The 20,837-nt window shown below is 40.4% G+C and overlaps 1 protein-coding gene across 3 annotated transcripts in view; it reads right to left on the bottom strand.

The window, feature by feature from the left end:
- The window catches only part of fbxl17 (F-box and leucine-rich repeat protein 17), a 348,909-nt gene that overhangs the window by 17,481 nt on the left and 310,591 nt on the right, over nucleotides 1–20,837 (bottom strand). For all 3 annotated transcript variants that reach the window (XM_036143888.1, XM_012869993.3, XM_036143889.1), the window contains one exon: nucleotides 18,769–18,911. In XM_036143888.1, coding sequence (XP_035999781.1) covers nucleotides 18,769–18,911 — 143 coding nt within the window. The remainder of the gene's footprint in view (nucleotides 1–18,768; nucleotides 18,912–20,837) is intronic.

The raw sequence follows: 20,837 nt of genomic DNA, 5'->3' as shown, positions 1-20,837 counted from the left end.
TGACATGTTGATATTGATGATCACTGAATTGAGCTAAGTTTTTCACATGTTTATGATTTCACTGATTGGAATATGAAACGGTGTCAAAAGAAAAATAAAGTTATTATTAAATATGCTGTGTTTTATGATATTTAAAAGGTATAGTGAAGTGCTCACCTAAAGCCATTTTCAGTTCTTGTTCCTTGCTAGTTTCCTCTCGCTGTGCATGCACACTTCTAGTTTTTATGTATCCAGTGACCTTCGGTTACAGCGGTTCATTGTAGCGCCTCTGCGCTCACCGTACACTTTGAAAATGGCTGAGAGTTGCAAGAATTAAACTGTCTTACACGTTTATGAGAAGAAGAGGAAGGCCTCAGTAGAAATAAATAAAACCAGAGTGTATTTGGGAGATTTTTTTCACGTGGTCCCCCTGAGGAGCGGAAGAGCAGGTAGGACGGTCTTGTGCATGCACAGTAATTTACTTTTTTGGAAAAAAAAATCATCCACTCTACCTTTGTGCTAACCATGGCGAGTAAAGTAGGGAATAAAAACAGACATAGACATCATGGTAGAGCAGAGACCAGATTCTTAATAATGTACCTAAATATGCATATTTGCTCGCTTCAAATATATGGTAGTGGCAACGAGACAACAAGCCCCGTTTGGAGAGGTCTGACTACAGAATCAGGGACTTGTGTACCATTCATGCTCACCGGTACACGGTGATTCATTCTTAAAACAACATCCGCAGCCGCCTATGACTCAGCTCTGTACTGTACCCTGCTCACAAGAGATGCATCACAAACAGACTGCTTCAGAGGCTTAGTTCAGTCCTCTAAACTCAAATCAGGGCAAGGTCACTTAATTTTGTCACTAGAAATCAAATAAAATAAAATACATTGCTGACCTGTTGGGACAATTTAAGTCAATTAAGACTGATTTTGTCCCCATGAGGAAATACCTTTGATTTGTTTACCCATGTACACAAATCAAAAGGTACACAGCAGCACAAACAAGAACCAAGCAGAGGAAATTCCACAGCGGCTTACTGGAGGTCAAGCAAAAGCAGACTTCCTCAAAGATAATCACAACAGGGCGACCGAGTTTAATTATTTGCTTCATGTGATCCCTCGTTATCCTAAATGAATGAATGTGTAAGGATATCTTGCCCTCTGGAAAGCGCACATGACACAAAATTAACAGCGTCTGTTTAAAGTGAATAAATTCTGAATTAGATGAAATCACAAACGTAGCATTAAGCAACACTCAGTGACTTCATGGACGTCACTGATTGCACTTATTAGCCCGAATTAGAGGCTAATCTTTCATATTGTAATGAGAGCAATGCAATCACTGACAAGCATTTTCAACATTAGGAAAATCTCAAAAGAACAGGAAATCCAAGCACAAGGCCTTGCAAAAAGCATTATACTCCGCTGAGCTTTTCATGCACTGCAACTTTAAAACCCTAAACAGTGGATATCTGGGGGATTTTATGTGAGAGACGAGCACAATGTAGTGTCGAATTATGAATTGGAAACAACACACTGAAAAGTGAAACATGCATTAGCGTTCGGCAACCCTAAGGCGATAGTTTATAGAATCAGCGTTTGCTGCAATTTCAGCTGCAAGTTCTTTTGGCTCTTACCCAGCTTTGTACTTCTTGAACTCAGTCAGGTTGGATAAAGAGCATCCGTGAGCATAACTTTTTAGTTATTCCCACAGGTTTGGACATTGCCAGGGCTATTCAGACATATAAAAATATGTTCGAAAACCACCCCATTAAAATCGATTAGGATTGATGTTCAGCTAGAATCTGAACCTCCGGCACGGTCTCAAGTCTTGTGTAGTCTGAAACAGGTTTTCTCACAGTATGACCTTGTATTTATCTCCATCCATCCAACTTTGAACAGCTTCACTATGTTTCAGAGTGGGGATGGCTCATTTAGGGTGGTGTGCTGTGTTAGTGGAACCACCGCGACCTTTATGGGACAACTGTTTTTATGCTAAGATGAAATAACACACGTGACCCTAAATTCAAATTAGGTGCCTGCTGATTGCCTTAGATAAAGTGGATTTTATTCAAGAACATCAAACTGCTTTTCTGGAACTTCTCAATGCACTAATCTGTGGTGGTCTATCATTTAAAATCCCAATAAAAGCTGTTTTCCTCAAGTCGGGTGGTTGCCAAGCAGTTTACGTGTATGGATAGTTTCCTAGTCACTGCATAAACAACCTTGCTTTTTGTTGTTCTAATCAGGAACAATACAAGCACAAATCTTTACAGGGTCACATATTTGTAGCTTTTTTTTTTCTTTTTGGGTCTGACCTAGAATGGGAATTTTCTAAGCTGCAACCAAGAGCTGTCACAAACCTAACGTGTTTCTGGATGCACTCCAGCTGTAACATAGCAAATCCTATTTAAAGCTCTTACATCTATTGGCTATGACCCCCCCACCCACTCACCCCCAAAAATCACACACACACACACACACACACACACACACACACACACACACGCACAAAACAGACCAAAACATATCAGAATAGGCAAGTCGGAGCGTCCAGGCCAAACAGTCTGGCCATTATTCTGGAAGATTATATTGACCTCAGTTGCGGTGAGTAAACAGCGGCGGATTTAGAAGAAGGGGAAAAAAAGGGTGGAAGATAGACAAGGGGGCACTTAAACGGACTAATTGAATGAACATGATGTGAAGAGCATCCAAAATTCAAACAACCTTGGATGTCCTTATTTAAAGTCGGTAAACGGAGAGAAAAGCGAGGCAAAAAGAGGGACGGAGGAATAAATAAAGAGGGCAAAGAAATGCATGAGTGTGCCCAAGAGCCAGGTGAGGTCAGGTTTACGCTTCTCAAAGATCTCTTTTCTTTTTCTTTTTTTTTTTTTGTTGAGTGGGAATTCAGAGATTTCCCTCAGACACTCAGTGAACTCTTTCAGTGTTTCGCTTCTCTACCTCAGCCTGTCTCCTTTACTGTCCCGCGCTCCTGCCCTTTAGATAGAGATGAAGGGATGATCAGGCAGCGGCTTGAGTTAAGACCACCAATCAATACAACCCTTCTGTCTGGGATGAGTCTCTAAGATTACACTGAAAATCACAAATGGCAAATGACTCTTTCAAACTACTTTCATGACTTTGAACGTTTAGGCCTGAGCAAAGTGTCGGGCTCCCTCGCTAACACTTGATGCTGCGCGTGAAGCTTTACTTCTAATTCCCCGCTGCATTAGAGCCTTGAAACGGAGGATACCCGCTGTTACCAATAACAGCACCCGTTGCAGAAAGTTTCGCAGAGCTCCAGAACTCTTATTTCCTAAACGAGAGTTAAAATGCTTCCTAACTTCTCACTATACTTCATAATTATTTCCCTCACTCCAAACCTCCAGGCCCCGAACAATTAGGACCTGGTTTATGTCTGCAAATTGCCGTTGCGTGCCTATCTGTGCACGGTCCCAGGCAGCTGGATGCACCGGTGGAATGACCGTATTGATTGGGACGTCTGCCTCTTTTAACAAGGTCTGTCTGGATGTACTATCTGAGGGTGCAGCGGCGCTCATTCCTGCTCCCCAAACGCCACTCCACCTCATTCCGCGTAATGGGAAGCCACTTCAAAACTGCTTACACAAAACACTTTTTGGGGGTGCAATTTGTACAACGGATATGCGGCGCTAACTCCATTGTTGCACCTGATCTAATCGTACTCTCATAACCTCACAGTTTCTGACGTGTGCTAAATAAAAAAAAATGTTCTTCGTATTTCCCTTTCCCAGAAGCAAAATGTTTTGTTTTCCTTTCTCGCGTCCCTCCCTGATCTCATCCCTGCGATATCTCTTACTTTCTCAAACCAGCTGTCCCCGAAGAGGCTGGTAGTAAGTCAGTGTCGTTATTTTTCTAGTTGGGCTTCATGCTGAGTGTGTGAGTTTGCCTCTCTGTTTCTCGGCCCGGACTGCCCCATTTGTTTTCGCTCTAATGAAGTAGTGGAAAAGTAGCGGGGGGAAAACACGGCTGGGAAAGAAAAAAACAAAAAAAAACACAGTGGAATGCAAAAGATGAGGAGAAAGAGACAAAAGAAAAGAGGAAAGGCGGTAAGGAAGATGAGAGGGTTCAGCTATCTGCCAAAAACGTTTAAAGAAAACATTCCACTGAGGCCGGAGAAGATCGAAATCCCCAAAGTGATACATCACCGGAGAATGAAGACTCTAAATGCTCACAGAGTGGCCAAAAGGGCCTATTACAGTAAACAGCAACTTAACAAATAAAGTACAGCAGACACATGAAAACAGTGTCTGGATAAGGAGGGCAATGTGTTACGCTAAAGTGTTTGGCAGAAGCTCATGTGTCTTTGCAAATCAATACGGCTCTGTGCCTTTCCTGTTTAAATGGAAACCTATGGTTAGTCGGTGTTGCTGTGTTTGGTTTCACCGAGGTCAGCTTGCTCAAGTGGGATTTCGTCTCAGTCTCTACCCAAACGACTGTCGTCACAACATCGCTATGAATTCTTCGCAGAAATGTCATGCCACAGAGAAGTACATCCTGAATTAAATGAAACTCTTCATAAACAGAGTTCTTTTGAATTTCTCTGACAAGCTTTTCTTAAAGTATGACATGGTTTATGCAGAGCAGCTAATTGCCACATGAACTGAGAAGCATCTTACAGAGGAGACTGTTTTACTCGGTGAAAGGGGCAATTTAATGTGTAACTCAAGTTTCTGAGTTACAAGTTGGATAAAAGGATCACACTCAAGTGTTTTTTTAGTAGGAAAGAGAGCAAGTTGATTCCTGAATGGTTTAACGACAACCTAAGAGTCCAAGGGTCTCTATTAATCTGTATGGCTGCCGTTACACGTACACAGAAAAACAGTGGATTTGGATGGCTTAGTGTTCTGAGTGATCCTGCTTGCTGTGCGCGAGGCAGACGCATCACACCAGATATACACACAAGATAAAGAACATCGCAGGTTCTCAGGAGAAGAAGAAGAAAAACAACATCAATGCTTTTTTAATTTCTCATGGACAAAAAGAAAAAAAAAATACATTGATTTGCTGGTAAAACACTCTGTTTATCCTTTCATCTTATTTTTCTTCTTATTTTTTTTTCTCTCCTGAAAAGACATTTTACAAATCAATGGGTCGGTTGGGGAAAGGTTCACTGACTCAAGTGAACCGAATCACTTTTAAAGAGGGACTTAGATTAAGCCGGATCCTCAAAATGAACAGAATTCACTAGCTCTAGCTGAAAAGACTGAGGTTTCAAACCAGCAACCAGCTAACAAAAAGGTTGTGTTGGCAACTTGTAATGAACTGTTTATCTGCCTTTATGTCAGTTTTGACCTCAGTGGATCCATTGCAATCTTTAATAAAGAGCTTGTTCATACAGTGATGGGATAAAAGGCATTTAAATACAGGATTTATCAGCTTGTAGAATCAAGCTCCATCATATATCAGAGCTCTGATTACCCCGTATGTTCCTAACAGAGCACTTCGCTCTCAGACTGCAGGTCTGCTGCTGGTTCCTAGAGTCTCTAAAAGTAGAATGGGAGGCAGATCCTTTAGCTATCAGGCTCCTCTCCTGTGGAACCAACTCCCAGTTTTGGTCCGTGAGGCAGACACCCTATCTATTTTTAAGACTAATGTTAAAACTTTCCTTTTTGACAAAGCTTATAGTTAGAGTGGCTCATACCCTGAGCTATCTCTATAGTTGTGCTGTGATAGGCCTAGGCTGCTGGAGGACATCAGGGTCTAATTTTCTCACTCTACTGATTTCTACTGTTCTTCAGTCTACTGTTCTCCAGTTTTGCATTGTATTACATTGAAATGACTGTCGTCATTTCAGCTTTTAACTTTTTGCTCTCTCTCTTTTTCTTCATAGTAGGTACACCTGGTCTGGCGTTCTGTTAACTGTGACATCATCCAGAGAAGACGGCTCACCCGCTACTACCATCTAATGTAGAACAGATTACTAGATCAATGTGTGCTTCTGTGCTTGTTTGTCTGTCTTGTTGTGTCTCTGTTCTGTCTTCTGTAACCCCAGTCGGTCGAGGCAGATGACCGTTCATACTGAGCCCGGTTCTGCCGGAGGTTTTTCCTTCCCGTTAATGGGTGGTTTTTCTTCCCACTGTCGCTTCATGCTTGCTCAGTATGAGGGATTGCAGCAAAGCCATGTACAATGCAGACGACTCTCCCTGTGGCTCTACGGTTCCCCAGGAGTGAATGCTGCTTGTCGGGACTTTGATGCAATCAACTGGTTTCCTTATATAGGACATTTTTGACCAATCTGTATAATCTGACCCAATCTGTATAATATGATTGAACTTGACTTTGTAAAGTGCCTTGAGATGACATGTTTCATGATTTGGCGCTATATAAATAAAATTGAATTGAATTGAATTGAATAGAGCTGATAAGAGCTAGACTACAACAATGAGCAAATTCTACTGATTTTCTGACTTGCAGCCTGCATGACAATAAGTTTCAAATACTTTGGAGGCAAATATTTTGTAGCGTTACTCCAGCCCTGACTCTGTCCTCCCTGATTATGGATCTTTTATAAGGACTCTGTGAAACTGAATATTTTGGCAACGGCTTTTGCTTACCTTGCTGATTCGAATGCTGTGCTGTGAGAGACAGACACTTCAAGTACTTAAAAAATGGACTGCACTGAAGAGAAAGGCGACAGACTGTACCGAGACAAGCTAGACCCTGTTCTGAAGGGTCGCTATCTCGAAAAAAAAATCTCTAGGATCGGTGAGATTGATCCATATGAGGATGATAACTGAACAAAAGGTATACATGACCAGCCGCCATTCGTCATCCGAGTAAAACAGCACAACAAGCTTTGATTCAAACTTACTAGTCTGAAAATGGCGTGAACAAACACACGTATCGGGATATCGAGTTGAAGGTGAGGTTTTGTCGTCTCATGGCTGCTATCTAGGGTCCATTCAGCATCTCTTTGACAGTTCAGAGATCCGAGCTCATTGGAAAACTGAAAAATCTCAACCCATCGTTCTTTTTTCCCGAAGCGATCATGTGAATGGATGTAACAGTCAATGATACAACACGTTTGCACCATGTTTTTAACTTTTTAAAAGCAAAAAAACAAAGACAGTGTTGTGGTTAAGTAACCCTAACCCTGTAGATCACGTTGGCCGTCTACCACACCAAGCTGCCCTTTTACTGCGAGGCACTGCAGGAGGGTGAACCGGCTCTTACACACTGCAAAAAGAGAACTAAAAATAAGTACAATTCTCTTGAAATAAGTATATTTGTCCTTAATTTGAGCACGTAAATAAGACTATTTGCCAATGGAATAAGAGTTTTTCACTTAAAATAGGAACAACTCATGTCCGTCATCTTATTTAAAGTTCAGTATGTCTAATTATCTTATTTTAGGGGTAGAAATACTCATTCCATTGGCAAATAGTCCATTTTAGCTGTTCAAATCAAGGGCATTTGCAGTGCAGTAGCTGCGTCAATTGTCGGCATCTTGTTTTTTGATAGTTCCATGGTTCTGGTGGCAGATGGCACACAACAATGTTTATGTCTGCCGATTGTGCAGGTGGTGGAGGTGCAAAATTCTTTTTAGGTTCAAAAAGGACAAGGTAAAAACTATTGGGACGAATGCTTGCCGAATATTGTAAATCATTAAACAGGACAAAACTGGTAGGGACAAAGGCGACTCCAAAGGAGGTGAAGTTGAGAAAAAATTGCAGAGAAAAATGGTTCAACCACTTGTTTACTCAGCAGTGATGAATTTAGACTTTTTATTTGTGAAAACCATTTTAATGTCAAGGTTGTTGTTCCTGGCTTAAATTTCTTATCGACCACAAACTTACAAGATGTGTTTCAAAAACCTCGTGGCTTAAAATGACGTAAAATCATCGCAGTTGAAACTCAATCATGTTTTTTAGCCTTGTGAATATTTTTTCACCAGAGTACTCTGCAACTTAGTAACTCTTTACAGTATGATAAATGCTGCATGCCAGTGAAGCTATAAAATGTTGCATCTTAAACAAACTTGTCAAGGCTCCCTCCCAAAGATGCTCGACACTATGTACTCTCCGCAGTACAGCTGAAAATGAGTTGTATGAGAAAAATCTTATTATTCTATCTCATGAGTCACTCAGACAACATGGTCATTTTTTATCTCCAATAGCTTTTCTTTCCACTTCAAAATAAAATACTTCAGTCACATAACAATTGGACAAAATAAACTGAACTTTGAGGTTGTAATGTAACAATAAAGCATTGATGTATGGATGTATGTGGTCCAGTAGTACATTTTCCGAGCAAAATTGGTTTCTATCTGAATTTAAAAAAGCACTTGAATGACCAGAAAAGGCTGAGAAGTCAAGCAGCGAGTGAAGAAAGGTTTGTGTAAAATAATCATGTATTTTTCTGCTCGTTTTGTGATGTACTCTCAAACTATGGCACCTCCAAACGCAACGCCACATCCAGGGTTGTGTTTTTCCTGAGTTAGCACTGACCTCATGCAGTCAAATATGTGACCCAAAGCAGAGAAAAGGAGTACTTTCTTAAAATATGTCCCACTTTAACACATGATGTTCCAGCAGGCTTGTGGACGCGTAGAAAGATGTAATCCAGCCACAGAGAAGGCTTTACACTCTAACGGCAGAGTCACTGGCTTTACTGAGGTCTGACATTACTGTACGAAGCAGAAACGATCTGTTCAACAGACGGGGAAATAAAAAAAAAAAAAAAAAAAAAACACTGCTGCTCGACTATGAGTACTTCAAAAAGCCTGGCACAGATGCAGCTTAAAGAGCACTGAATGAATTGATTCGATTTTCTTTTTTCGGGACGAGCCTGGCTCAATCACATTCTTTCCCCTCGTCAGAATGGGGTCGTTTGGCCCCGGTGGGCCGGGGCATGTAATCGTTTGAGGCGGGCGGAGTGTGCCATTTGCCCCGGCCTGAGGGTTCTGATTTCAATTCTCCATTATGAGCTGCGTTAACAGCAAATAACATGAATTCCTCCCAGAGTTACACATGGACGCGTTGCCTTTGAGCGTGTATAAACACTGAGACACAAAGGAGCTCCTTCAGACAGAGATGAAGGGAAGGACAGAGAGAAAAAAAACACTCAACAAATGAACACATTCCTTTCCATCAATGCTGCGTATGATTCATCTTTTGAAAATATAATTGAAACAGGAGCGTATTCAGAAAGACATTTGGGTTTCCCTCGATATTATCCTCGCAGGGGCTGCACTGAGACGTCTCAGCGCTGCGTATCGCCTCGTATACAGCAGTGGACCTAACATTCAGGCCGGCGCGGATTTAAACTGTATACAGTTCGGAAGCACGTTTACACAAACTGTGACGAAGGAAGCGGATCCTTCACACCGCTCCGAATCAGCGGGGCCAGATGGATCCTGTTAACAGTTCCTAAATGAGTTCTGCACTTTCCGAGTCCGCTGACATTCCGGGGCGACCGCCCGCATTAAAATTCACAACGTTTTGACAATTCCAAATAAATTTACACTCTGCAGAGGCACAGAGCTGACTGGATTGTCTGCACAAATGTCTCAAGGTTATCACAAGACTGTGTTTGGCTGAGACTGACACGCTGAAACTTAACACCGTCGGATTGTTTGGCAACGTTGTGAAAGGGTGGAGGGAGAAGTGGAGGCACTGGGAATATATTTATTTTAAAAAGCCAAAATGTAGATTAGAAAATTTACATACATAGCTGTAGGAAAGTTACTGACAAACATGATTTTCAGGTTATGAGGAGTCGCAATGTCAAAAACTTTTTTTTTGTTGTTGCTTTTTCTGACTCATTTCTCTAAGGCACACACCCTGAGGAAGAAGCTAAGCGAAGTCCATGTAAGGGAAAAATTAACGTTGTCTGCATTATGTCCACAACACTCTCAACCGGATATCTTGTGCACTTAGAAGAGTACATAACAGTTTATTTTTGCAATGCAAACATTTACGGCAGGTATGCAGAGATACGAGATTTCATATTAAAAAACACCAGCATTGACATTTGGGTGGGTCAGAAGGTAGTTAGCATATGTATAAATACTGAGAGTGTTATGTATGAACAGAAATCCTGATGCAAGGGGAAAAAAAACTTTGTTTAGATGAGTCAGTTAAGGGTCAAGGCTGCAAATATTGGATATACGTGCAACCATCAGGCAGAAAGTCAGGAGAATACTTTCAGAGAAGCAAATACATTCCTCAGGAACATGTTTTTTTCCTGGAACCCTCTTAGTTAATGTAGCAATTACAGTTGTAGGACAGCCTATCGACTAAAGGACATGTGAAGTGCTGCTGACCTCATCCGCTGACCAACTGCCTGTTTTCCACACAATTTATGCCATTAAAAAAAATAAAAAATCACCAGATTTTCCAAAAAGTCCTTAAATCAGATCAGCTGAACAGTATTATACAATCAAAAAAAATATGTCTCTTCTTGATCTAATTTTGTCATTGGTACATTGCTGCATGAAGACCGTTTTTTACTGAATACCTCAGAGAGTTGATCCTCTGCTGGGAAGATGACATTAAATCACACTAAACCTTTCCTGTTAGGGCACTAACAGATTACCAAAATTATTCTTATTTTCTTGCAAGTTGTGGGTGATTGTGGCACAGTGGGAAGAGTAGTCGCCTTGGAAGTTGTAGGTTCGATTCCAGCTTCCTCTCATCACATGATGATATGCCCCTGGGCAAAGCAGCTAACCCTGGTCTGCCTCCCGATTTGGCCATGTATGAACGTGTGCATGTGTAGTCTAAAGTGCTTCGAGTGGTCACAAAATGACTACATAATTTCAGTCCATTCACCATTCACATTAAGCTTACACGCATTTCCTTAGTATTTGTTAGAATTGCCTTTTAGACCATTGGACTTGGGTCAAACAGTTTAGACATCCTTCCACAAGCTTTTCTTAGTAGTTTGCAGGAATTTTGACCCATTCCTTCTGACAGAACTTATCTAAATTAGCCAGATTTGTAGCTCGCCTTGCTGACACGCACCTTTTCAACTCTGCCTACACAATTACGATGGGGCTGAGATTAGGGCTTTGTGATGTACACTCCACAAACAGTAACCTTTATGTCCTTAACCCACTACTTCACTAATTTAGCTGTATGCATTTGGTCATTGTCCATTTGAAAGATTCCTTCATTACAAAGCTTGAACTACCTGGCTGATGTCTTGAGATGTTGCGTCATTATGTTTAGCTTATTATGCCATCTATGCATGTTATATGATGCTGTTTCAGACGTTAAAGCGTCTTCCTTTTTCCTCTGAAGGTATTGACAAACATTTCAGTTTTTTGTTTCATCGTACCACAGGAACTCTTCAAAAATGAAGGTCCTTGAGTGAATTTGTAAACACTAATCTGGCCTGTTATGTTGCTTTTGGACCAATGGCTTCTTCTTCTTTCAGCCTGCAACTGTACGGGAATTATTTTACTGTAGATAACGATGCTCTCTAGCCAGCTTACACAAGCATCTATACAAGGTCTTTTGCATACATTCATCTCTGGGATACAGAAACTGTCTGACTAATTAACTGTATGATGGTTGGACATACCTATTCTACTTTCTTTACATTGTTTGAACTCTGTTGCTTCTTTTAAAAAGCAACTAAAGACACTGCTATTCAAGCAGGCCTTTAATTAGACATGTGGTTTTTATGGTTTTGTTTGTATGTTTTCCATTTTGTTTTATAATGATGTTTAAGTATTGCTGTATACTGTTTTTTGTATTTGTATTTTACTGTGAAGCACTTTGTGATTTTTATCTGAGAAAAGTGCTATAGAAATAAATTTTACTTACTTACTTACTTAGTATATAATTATTGGAACAGATGAATTTGGCTTCTTGAGGCATCTGCAATCTGTATCCAAGGATGAACCAGACTTTTGGAGCTCCTCCTGATATCTTGTTTCATTTATTAAAATGTAATTTTACCCTGACCTCTTCGAGTAAAGATAGACAAAGTGACTATGTGCTCAAAAGGTTGAATCTCTTGTTTTATCTTTATGACATGAGCTTGGATGATGGTTTAACTCGTTTTAAAAATGTTTATCTCTAAAACAATCAACTTTTTTTAAAAGAAAGCATTAAATATGAGGCATGAGGGTGGCACTAAGTCAAACATTTGTTAAGATCAAAGGTTTTTGTTGGGTTTTTTGAAGCGTAAACTCACCATATTTAAGTATGTAATTTTATATCTATGTAAATTTATATGTGACAAGGTCTCAAGGTAGCGTTGTAGTCAAGACAGCTTAACCTGAGACAAGACCAAGACTTTGAAGGAGGAAAGACAAGTCCAGGAGCTCAAAACCAAGCCAAATGCTGTAATCATAATACAGCAGATGGTGAAGAAAACATGTGAATAAAATCTACCTCATTAGCTCTATCCAACTCATTAGCTATCTAACATGTAACAGCGCTCAAGACTAACTGGTTGCACTGGTGGGACTTACTTTTTCAGTTAGAGGCAATGCTACAAACTTGTATGTACAGGCAGAACACCAGCTACATGCCATCTGTCCAATACATCTGAAAAGGTGCTAACAAGTGAAACAGACATGAGCGCTTACATCTAGCTCAGGGGTTAAAGCAAAAACAATCAGTTTGACTGAAATTTTTTCTAGTCAGCCCATATATTCCCGGGGCCATGGACGTCACGTCACATTATGTACCACACTTGCTTATTGAGCAACATTCGCTTTAACCAAATCTGGCAGTTCTAAAATCTGCATTGACAGCTCCTGTATCTTTCCCATCTTTCAGCTTCAGAGCCTTGGCGTCATCCAGCTCTCTCCATCCTCTCCTTTACTTTCCACATCCATAACATCACCTGTTGAACTCACTTTCAGCTTTGCAGCATCAAAAAAGTTCTTCCTCCACACTTTTGCCAAACTGGTCCACAGTCCACTCACCTCTCCACTTTACAATTTCACCCCCCTTCCCTCCCTGCCCCCCAGAAAATCCTCCATAAACTGCAACTAGTCCAAATGACAGGAGGTTGCATCATTACATCATCTACTTCACACCTGTACATTAACTCCACTGGCTCGCTGTCACATTCAATATAAATCAATCCTATGAACATACAAGGCAAAGCACAACCCTGTCCCATATCTATCCAAGTGAATGCAAGTTCAAATTATTTGCTATGCTATTTATCTTTTTATTATGTTATTTAGTACCATGTTTATTCAGAGGGTGATCTTAAGTTTGTTATAAATAATACGTTACGTTACAATAAAAGGTGAACATATACAAACCACACTACTGAAATATTGAAAACAACAAGAGATTTAAAACTAATTTTGCCTTTAAGATGTACAAACTGAATAGTTTTCTAGCTATTTGCAAGTTTGACAGTTTCTAATTTTAAATGAAAGACTTACTGAATCTGCAATTTTGATCTTTCTGGAGGCCAGATGCTGAGTCAACACTTTACCCAAGTCATCATAGTATCGTAGTAAGTAATAGTGGAAATAACACTCATTAATTTAATGACTAGAGGGACCAACAGCGATATACGTACACTGTTCCCAACTCCTCAGCTAGGAAAGTTGCTATTGGCTGTCCTAAAAGTCGCTAGATGACGTCATCACGTAATTTGCGTATTTGTTCATGTACTTGTGATCCAGATTGTAGGAAAGAGAAGCTTTTGGCAAGACAAATATATGATTAAAACACTCTAAATATGTCTGGAACTACAAACGAACTTTATAAAATAATTTATGAACTTTTATACATTGCCTGAATCCACACTACATTAAACTCCTTTTACCAGAAAGCCGGTTATCAGAGGCACACAGTGAACAAGGTGAATAAGGGATTTAAGCTGTGTGTGGATCAAATTCAGGGAATTATTTTAGGGCAACATTTACAGAGAGAAAAAAAGGACTAGATTAAAAACTTTATTTATACTATATTTATATCCCGCTTTGTAATCCAAGGCGGAATCACCGGCAGCTTTGCGCATGCATTATACATTGAAAACAGAGCAGAGTGGGCCTCACTCCTCTCTACTATCTTTACTCTGACTGCAAGCAGCGGGGCTTAAGCACGGGGCGTTCAGGATGAGGCTGCTGCCTCTCGCTGCGCCCTCAAGACAGTAACTGCAGATTAATTGGTGCTTTAATGTGATGTTGCTAGTCGCCAGTAACACAGAAAAATGTTGTTAGATTTGTCGCTAGTCGATTTTTTTAAAGAAAAAAAGTCACAAGAGAGGTCTGAAAAGTCGCTAAATATAGTGACACTTACTGAGGCAGTTGTTCTTAGATGTTCGATCCGCTGGACTTTCTGAGGCGCTGGTTTGCATAAATCCAAAGGAAACATTTGATCACCTCTACTTTCATTCATGCAATCTGTGGCCAGTTTGAGATGCTCTTCCAAAAGTGGATCACAGACAAACCTCAGACTTAAAGACGTCCGCTTTGCAAAGACCCGCCAAACTCTATTTCTGATTGGCTAATGTCCCGGCTCTCCCAGGTTTCATTCGCTGAGAGCAGCGTCAGTTTGAAACCTTGATTAAAAAGTCTAAACGGAACCAAGTGGGTCAATTTTTTCAGAAATACGTTGCAGTGACGGAGAACTTTAATGATCTAGCTGCATGTTATTTGACCTAACATTAGACAATGTTTCTCCTAAGCGTTTTCTCATTCCTCTCTCCTTGTCCTCTGCAGCAGACACTGTAAGCACAGTTGTAAGCGATGACATTTTCAAAGTTAAAAACTTTATTGGCTGCATTTGAATGAAGCCAGGGTTTTCAGATCAAGCTGCATTATTAAAACAAAGGATGTTGCAGGTGAAGTCTTAGTGTTGTGTCCTGGAAATCGTAGACCGAGACAAGATCAATACAAAAGCCGTTCTCGGCTCCCACAACACAATCTCGAGTGATTAAAAAAGAGACAATATTCCTCATCCAGGTTCGTTTCAATCATCATTAAAAAAAGCTTTCCTGACTTTGTCTCGGCAAGTAATAGTACAGAGGGTACATAGATGGCTGGTTCATATCCTGTTATATCTATGCATAAAACATTCCTATATAAAGGAAGTAGTCCTTGAGGAGCCTTGATAACCAGGCTGGTCGACAACACCCAAGTGTCTGGCAGAAACAAAGAGAAGTTGACAGGGTGACACACAAAAAACAAGATTTGTGAGCACCGTAAGAACATATCGTTGCTCTCTACAGCTGAGGAATAATGCTGTTGGCCTCTTATTCTGCGCTTCATATCGAGGCTAAACTGCTACAATTTTGAGACAAAACACCGTATAAAAACTGGTCAAACCGGACTGAATTATTTCACACTGATCAACAGTTCTTTAAAACACAGTTTTTTTCAAATTATACAAAGTTTACTGTTTTGTCAAAAGAAAAAAAAACATGAAGCTTTCCCTAGGATATTAGACTCTGTTCTCATTCTCCAAATGCCACGCGTCGTTGTCAAGTAAGTATTGTTACAGCCATGCTGAACACAACAGTTTGGTTTGAGTTATTTTTCGATTGCTATACCGGATTTAACTAAGGTACAATACTACATTGTTAAATAATAAAACATGTTTTCTGTAGCGGAGATATTTTCACTAAAAAGAACAAAGCATATGAATAAACATCCTTCCCCGAGAGCTGATTCTAAAATGTTGTCTTGTTTTGCGCGTTGTAGTAATTATTCATCATAGTTATGCTTAAATGATCGCCGTTACATCTGAAAAGGAAGCTGGGAGGGTAAATTAAACTGTTGTTCTGTTGCAGTTAGGATGTGGGTCATTCCTGTTTTTATTAGCTCGACTGTATCTATCGATTGCTGGGTCAATGAGTCAGTGTGGTAGTGGTGAACTAAATGAAAATGGAGCCTGAGTGATCACCTGCTGTGTAATGCTGTTTCACTTTACTACTTACAGATAAATATGATAGATACACATTTATGTCTGCTGTAATGTGAACTGAGTACACTGCTTCATCCCAGAGACCTCACAAATGGGGGTCACTGTCAAATCCTCATGTAATATAATTTTATTACAGTCTAAATAGATAAATATGATACACCGATGCACTCGACGCACTTAACCATCTGAGAGCGTTCATTTTTATCGGAGAAATCCATAGGGTCAACTTGGAGGCCACGACTCGCAGATATCCACCGATTTTATAATGAAGGAATAAAAATGATGAGTTTCCAACCTGCTGAACAGCCTTGAACATAAGTCAAAATCCCCCCCTCCCCCTTTTTTTTTTTATCACCAGCTACCTTCTCATAGCCATTTAACAGGGCACCAGGGGGATCTTAAGATGGTGAAATCCAAAACCAAATGTAAAAATGTTCCTAAATCCAAAGGAAAATGACCCTAAGGGACATTTTCTCACAAATGCTGGGGTTTGGGGCTTAGCGACAGAAAAATATCTGTGCAGACTAAAGCGCCAAAGCCAAGCCAGCTGGTCTCTCTCTCTTTCTCTCTCTCTCGCTCTCCCTTCTTCTTTGCTCTTATTCCACTCATGATACCACACCAAGTGGGTGGATCTGTTTTAACAAAAAGCTCCACTCAACCAACTGGAGGGATGGGTGGAGTTGTTATGGTAACAAAACTACACAAGCTTCCATCGGGTATCCGGTAGGAAAGGGTTTTACCATTGTTATCAACCCACCTGCTGACTTAACAATGCTTTGAAAAATAATTTATCCGCTTGCAGATTTCTCCTCTCTGTGCTTTTTAGTCACAATTAAATGATTCAGATCATCAAAGTATTTGTAATACCAGACAAAGTTTACCACATTTAATACAATATTTCAATGAAGAAAACAAAAATCAGGAAAAAAGCTCATCCAACCCAACCCACTCTTCACTTCCTTCTAACATATCAACATCTATTGCACTGTCCCTGAACTTCAGCTGCCGCAGCTGCCAAAAACGTATGTCAGGTGTTGGTATCAAGGGCAGTTAGAGACCATCCAACACATTATTGGCATGTGGAGCAAGAATCCCTGGCACTTGAAATAAATTATCCAACCAAATGGATTAGGAGAGCCCGCCTGCCCCCGCCCATCCTCAAGACCTTCTACAGAAGTACCATAGAGAGCATTCTGACCAGCTGTCTCTCTGTGTGGTGTGGAGGCCGCAGTGCCGCCGACTGGAAGAACGTGAGGAGAGTGGTGAGGACAGCAGAAGGGATCATCGGGGCTCCTCTTCCCTCCATTAAGGACCTTTCATCACAGCACTGTGTGTCCCGAGCCCGTAACATCATCAGGGACCCCACATACCCCCACCATGGACTGTTCTCCCTGCTACCTTCTGGAAAGAGGTTCCGCAGCATCCGCTGCAGGTCCTCCGGGTTCTGCAAAAGCTTTTTTCCCTGCTGCCATCAGACTGTTGAACTGCTGAAGCTATAACTGGACTCTATACCACATTTGTCCTGCAGTGTTTACATTTCAATTGCTGTACTGTGAAATCACTGTTGCACTTTATCCTGCAATGTCATCCTGTAAAGTTACTTTATCCTGAAATCTACTGCAATTCACTGAATTTTTCAAGCTGTATGCAAACAAAATTTCGTTCTGTACGCACTCTGTGCATACAAAATGACAAATAAAGTTGTCTAAGTCTAAGTCTAAACATCACATCCAAGAAGTCCTTTGTGATTGCATTATTGCACAGCTCTTAAACAGCAATTGTCAAAAATTGTTGACATTGTATACAGCATTTGTTGGAATCCTTTAAAGCATTTTTAAGGCGTAAAAAACACAAGCACTTGCACAGATTTCCTGTGCCGTGGTCCTATTTTTCCCCCCTCATTGTTATTACTCTCACATTCTCAAAGCAACTCATGCAAACAATGTAGATGCAAAGAACGCAAATGCAGAATTTGCAAATCTAGACGTTACCAATAATGTTTCTGTATTTTTATTTTATTTAAACTTTATTAATACAGCCGGTCTCACGAGACACAGGATCTCGTTTTCAAGCCAAAAGGATATAATGTGATGCAGATTACATTCTGTATGAGTTGGTGACAGTCAATATGTCACTGAGTGAAATTATAGAAAATTCCAATAAGAATACCAATAGTAATGATGATGAGGGGGGGTGATGAAGAAGAAGGATAATTGCACATTTATGTTGCAGGAAAGCCAAAGATGCCCAGCAGCCTCACTCTTTGTGGATGTCTTCAGTTTGCATAAATCTATTTTAAATATTTCAACAGTCTTACAAAACTGTGACAGTACTGATATATGATGATATCTCTCTTCAGTATGATGAAGTTTCGCACAATAAGCATGATATACATGTTTCACATGGCTACATTCTAACTGTGTTGCTTCAGATTCGGTTTTCACTGCATTTGTCTATTGATTTTCTGCACGTGTTACCTGGAGGTGGGAGCTAAAAAAGTAATTGTATGTCATCCACGTTGCTTGCACTAAAAATGGGGTTCCTAATGTATTCAATTCTGGCAATGCTGCACCTGATGGCAACTGACTGTTTGTGGACTATAAAATGCAAATGGCCATTGCAACTGCGGTCCAAGATTTTAGGTCTCTGGTGGTCTTGTTATATTCCTTGTTTTCTGTGACTCTAAAACCCAAATATTTGAATTTCCATTTTTATCGTCGTTATCTTCTCTAAGAGAACCCTTTGCTCAGGTACATGAACACAAATTTACATTCCCGCGACTTTCTGCCACAGCGTGTGAGCACACACACACACACACACACACACACACACACACACACTAAGCAATCATCTGCTGCAGTCACAGGTTTAGCGTTGAGCCTTGTTACCTTGTCACATCTCATGAGGCCCAGGTATCGCAGGGATTTGCTGCTTTGAGCGATCTGTGTGGCTCCTTGGTCTGTGATGTCTTTGCACCAGCCAGCATCCACGGTCTCTATGGTACTGCTGTACTGGCCTATGGCTATCAAAGCTGTGGACATGGAGAAGGGAATGGGGGGGTGGGAGGGAAAAAAAAACAGAGAAAGGTGTTAGTCTGAAAACCTTTTTTTTTTTCATGCAAATGTGGGAGCGTCGCTGTCCCCCAGAGATGCACAGCAAATTTTAGATGAAACCAGGGCAACTCATCCGACTAGCTGTGACACAATTGTGACGTTTAGTCAACACCTTGAAGAATAAACTGCACACGCTTGCATATTGAAAAGTCACCCACACACCCATGTTTGCTCAGACAGCAGCAGGAGTCGTACATCAGAACGCTGGCATGAGTCGCAACACTGAGAGGCAATGACAATGACACAGTGCCAAAGCAGAGTGTGACTCCATGCCAGTGTATGATATAATTTTGCATGTGTGAGTTGTGTTTTTTGACTGGTGCCAGGGAAGAAACAAAGTGCCAGGGTAAAAAGTGTCCAGGAAAAACAAATATGTGTCTGTCTCCTGGGGGCTTTGTTAAACCAGCGGAGCATGTGTGAAAAGATATAGGTTTTATTTTAGTAAAAAAATTATTGAATTTCTTTTTACTGAGTGGAATAATTATTAAAACATGTTTTAAACATTATTTGAAAAAAAAATAAATAATCATCTGAACAGGCTTGAATTTATTGTAGATTTTCCCTAATCCAGTCAGGGTCAAAATTATGGTTACAAGCTCAAATATATACATACACCTGCACCAACGTTAGGATAAATGCTCTGTAGCAAAGCTTCCAAATATGCTTTTTCTGGCCTTGAACAAACTTCTGCCATAATTCTGACTGAAGACCACTTATCCTATCAGAAATTTTTGAATTTATATAAATTGGTTGGTTTATTAGCACAAACCCAGACGTTAATCTTAGTCCTCTCCAAATGGAAAGAAACTGGATGGAGTGACCCAGAACCAGCCAGACACCATCAAGACACAAAAACACTGGAGCAGCAAGTTCTCTGCGTATTCAGCATCAATAAGCCAAACACTGATGGTTGGAGAAGACCAAGATTGAGCTATTTTGAGCTATTGTATACTTTCACAGACTCAATTTAAGCATCGTAGACCAAAGATCCCTGCAAAAACTGTCAAGTTCAGTGGTGGTAGGATCATGGTGAGGGTCTGATTCACTGCCGCTGGCACTGATACCTTACACAGAGTGGTGGGAAAATGAAGATAGAAGACTAAGTCCATTTTTTTTAGATTTCATCCTAAATCAACAAATAAATAGTTAAAACATGGAAGCAGCTGGACAGAACAATGATCCTAAACCTACATATAAACTTGTTGAGGAAAATGTGTGGGTTACGCTTAAAAACTAAAAACATTTTTTCAACATACATTTACAAATTTCAGTCTGTATATATACAGCAATTTAGTCTGTTCATCCTAAAACATATAGATCATTAAAAGCTTCAAATTAATTTGCCATTTGTGTTGATGATGAAGGCATGAAATCCTCAAAGCGAAACTGTACCTTTTCTCACATTATAGCATTTCTCACCTGTGTGGAATAACATCTTAATGTGGTGACAAACCTGAAAATGTACAGCTGAAGAAGTGAGAAAACGTCTTCTGTAATCTGTCTCAAAGACTTCATATACTGTATTAACACACAAACGCAAACAGACACACTGCAATCTCCCTCATCAGTCTTTGGCACATCAATTGTTGTGTGCATCCCCGAGACCCGAGCTCAATCAGTCAATTGACAGCTCTGCTTGGGGATCGATTGGCAGTTCCCGGGCTTTGTTCTTCATTCTCACAGCCATCCCTAATGAGAACCCAAAAGAAGGAGGCGGGATAAGAGGTGAGGGAAAGATGAAAGGGGGAAGGTAAGGACTGAGAAAGCCTTTGACAGCCCCTTCAAATAGCTCCTTAGCCCTGATGTTGTTTCTCATTTGCAGAAATCCATTTTACTTCAACCTT

This window comes from Fundulus heteroclitus, chromosome 12, assembly GCF_011125445.2.
Source record: "Fundulus heteroclitus isolate FHET01 chromosome 12, MU-UCD_Fhet_4.1, whole genome shotgun sequence".
NCBI lineage: Eukaryota > Metazoa > Chordata > Actinopteri > Cyprinodontiformes > Fundulidae > Fundulus > Fundulus heteroclitus.
The sequence above is the reverse complement of the archived record's forward strand: the minus strand, read 5'-3'. Positions and strand labels throughout refer to the sequence as shown.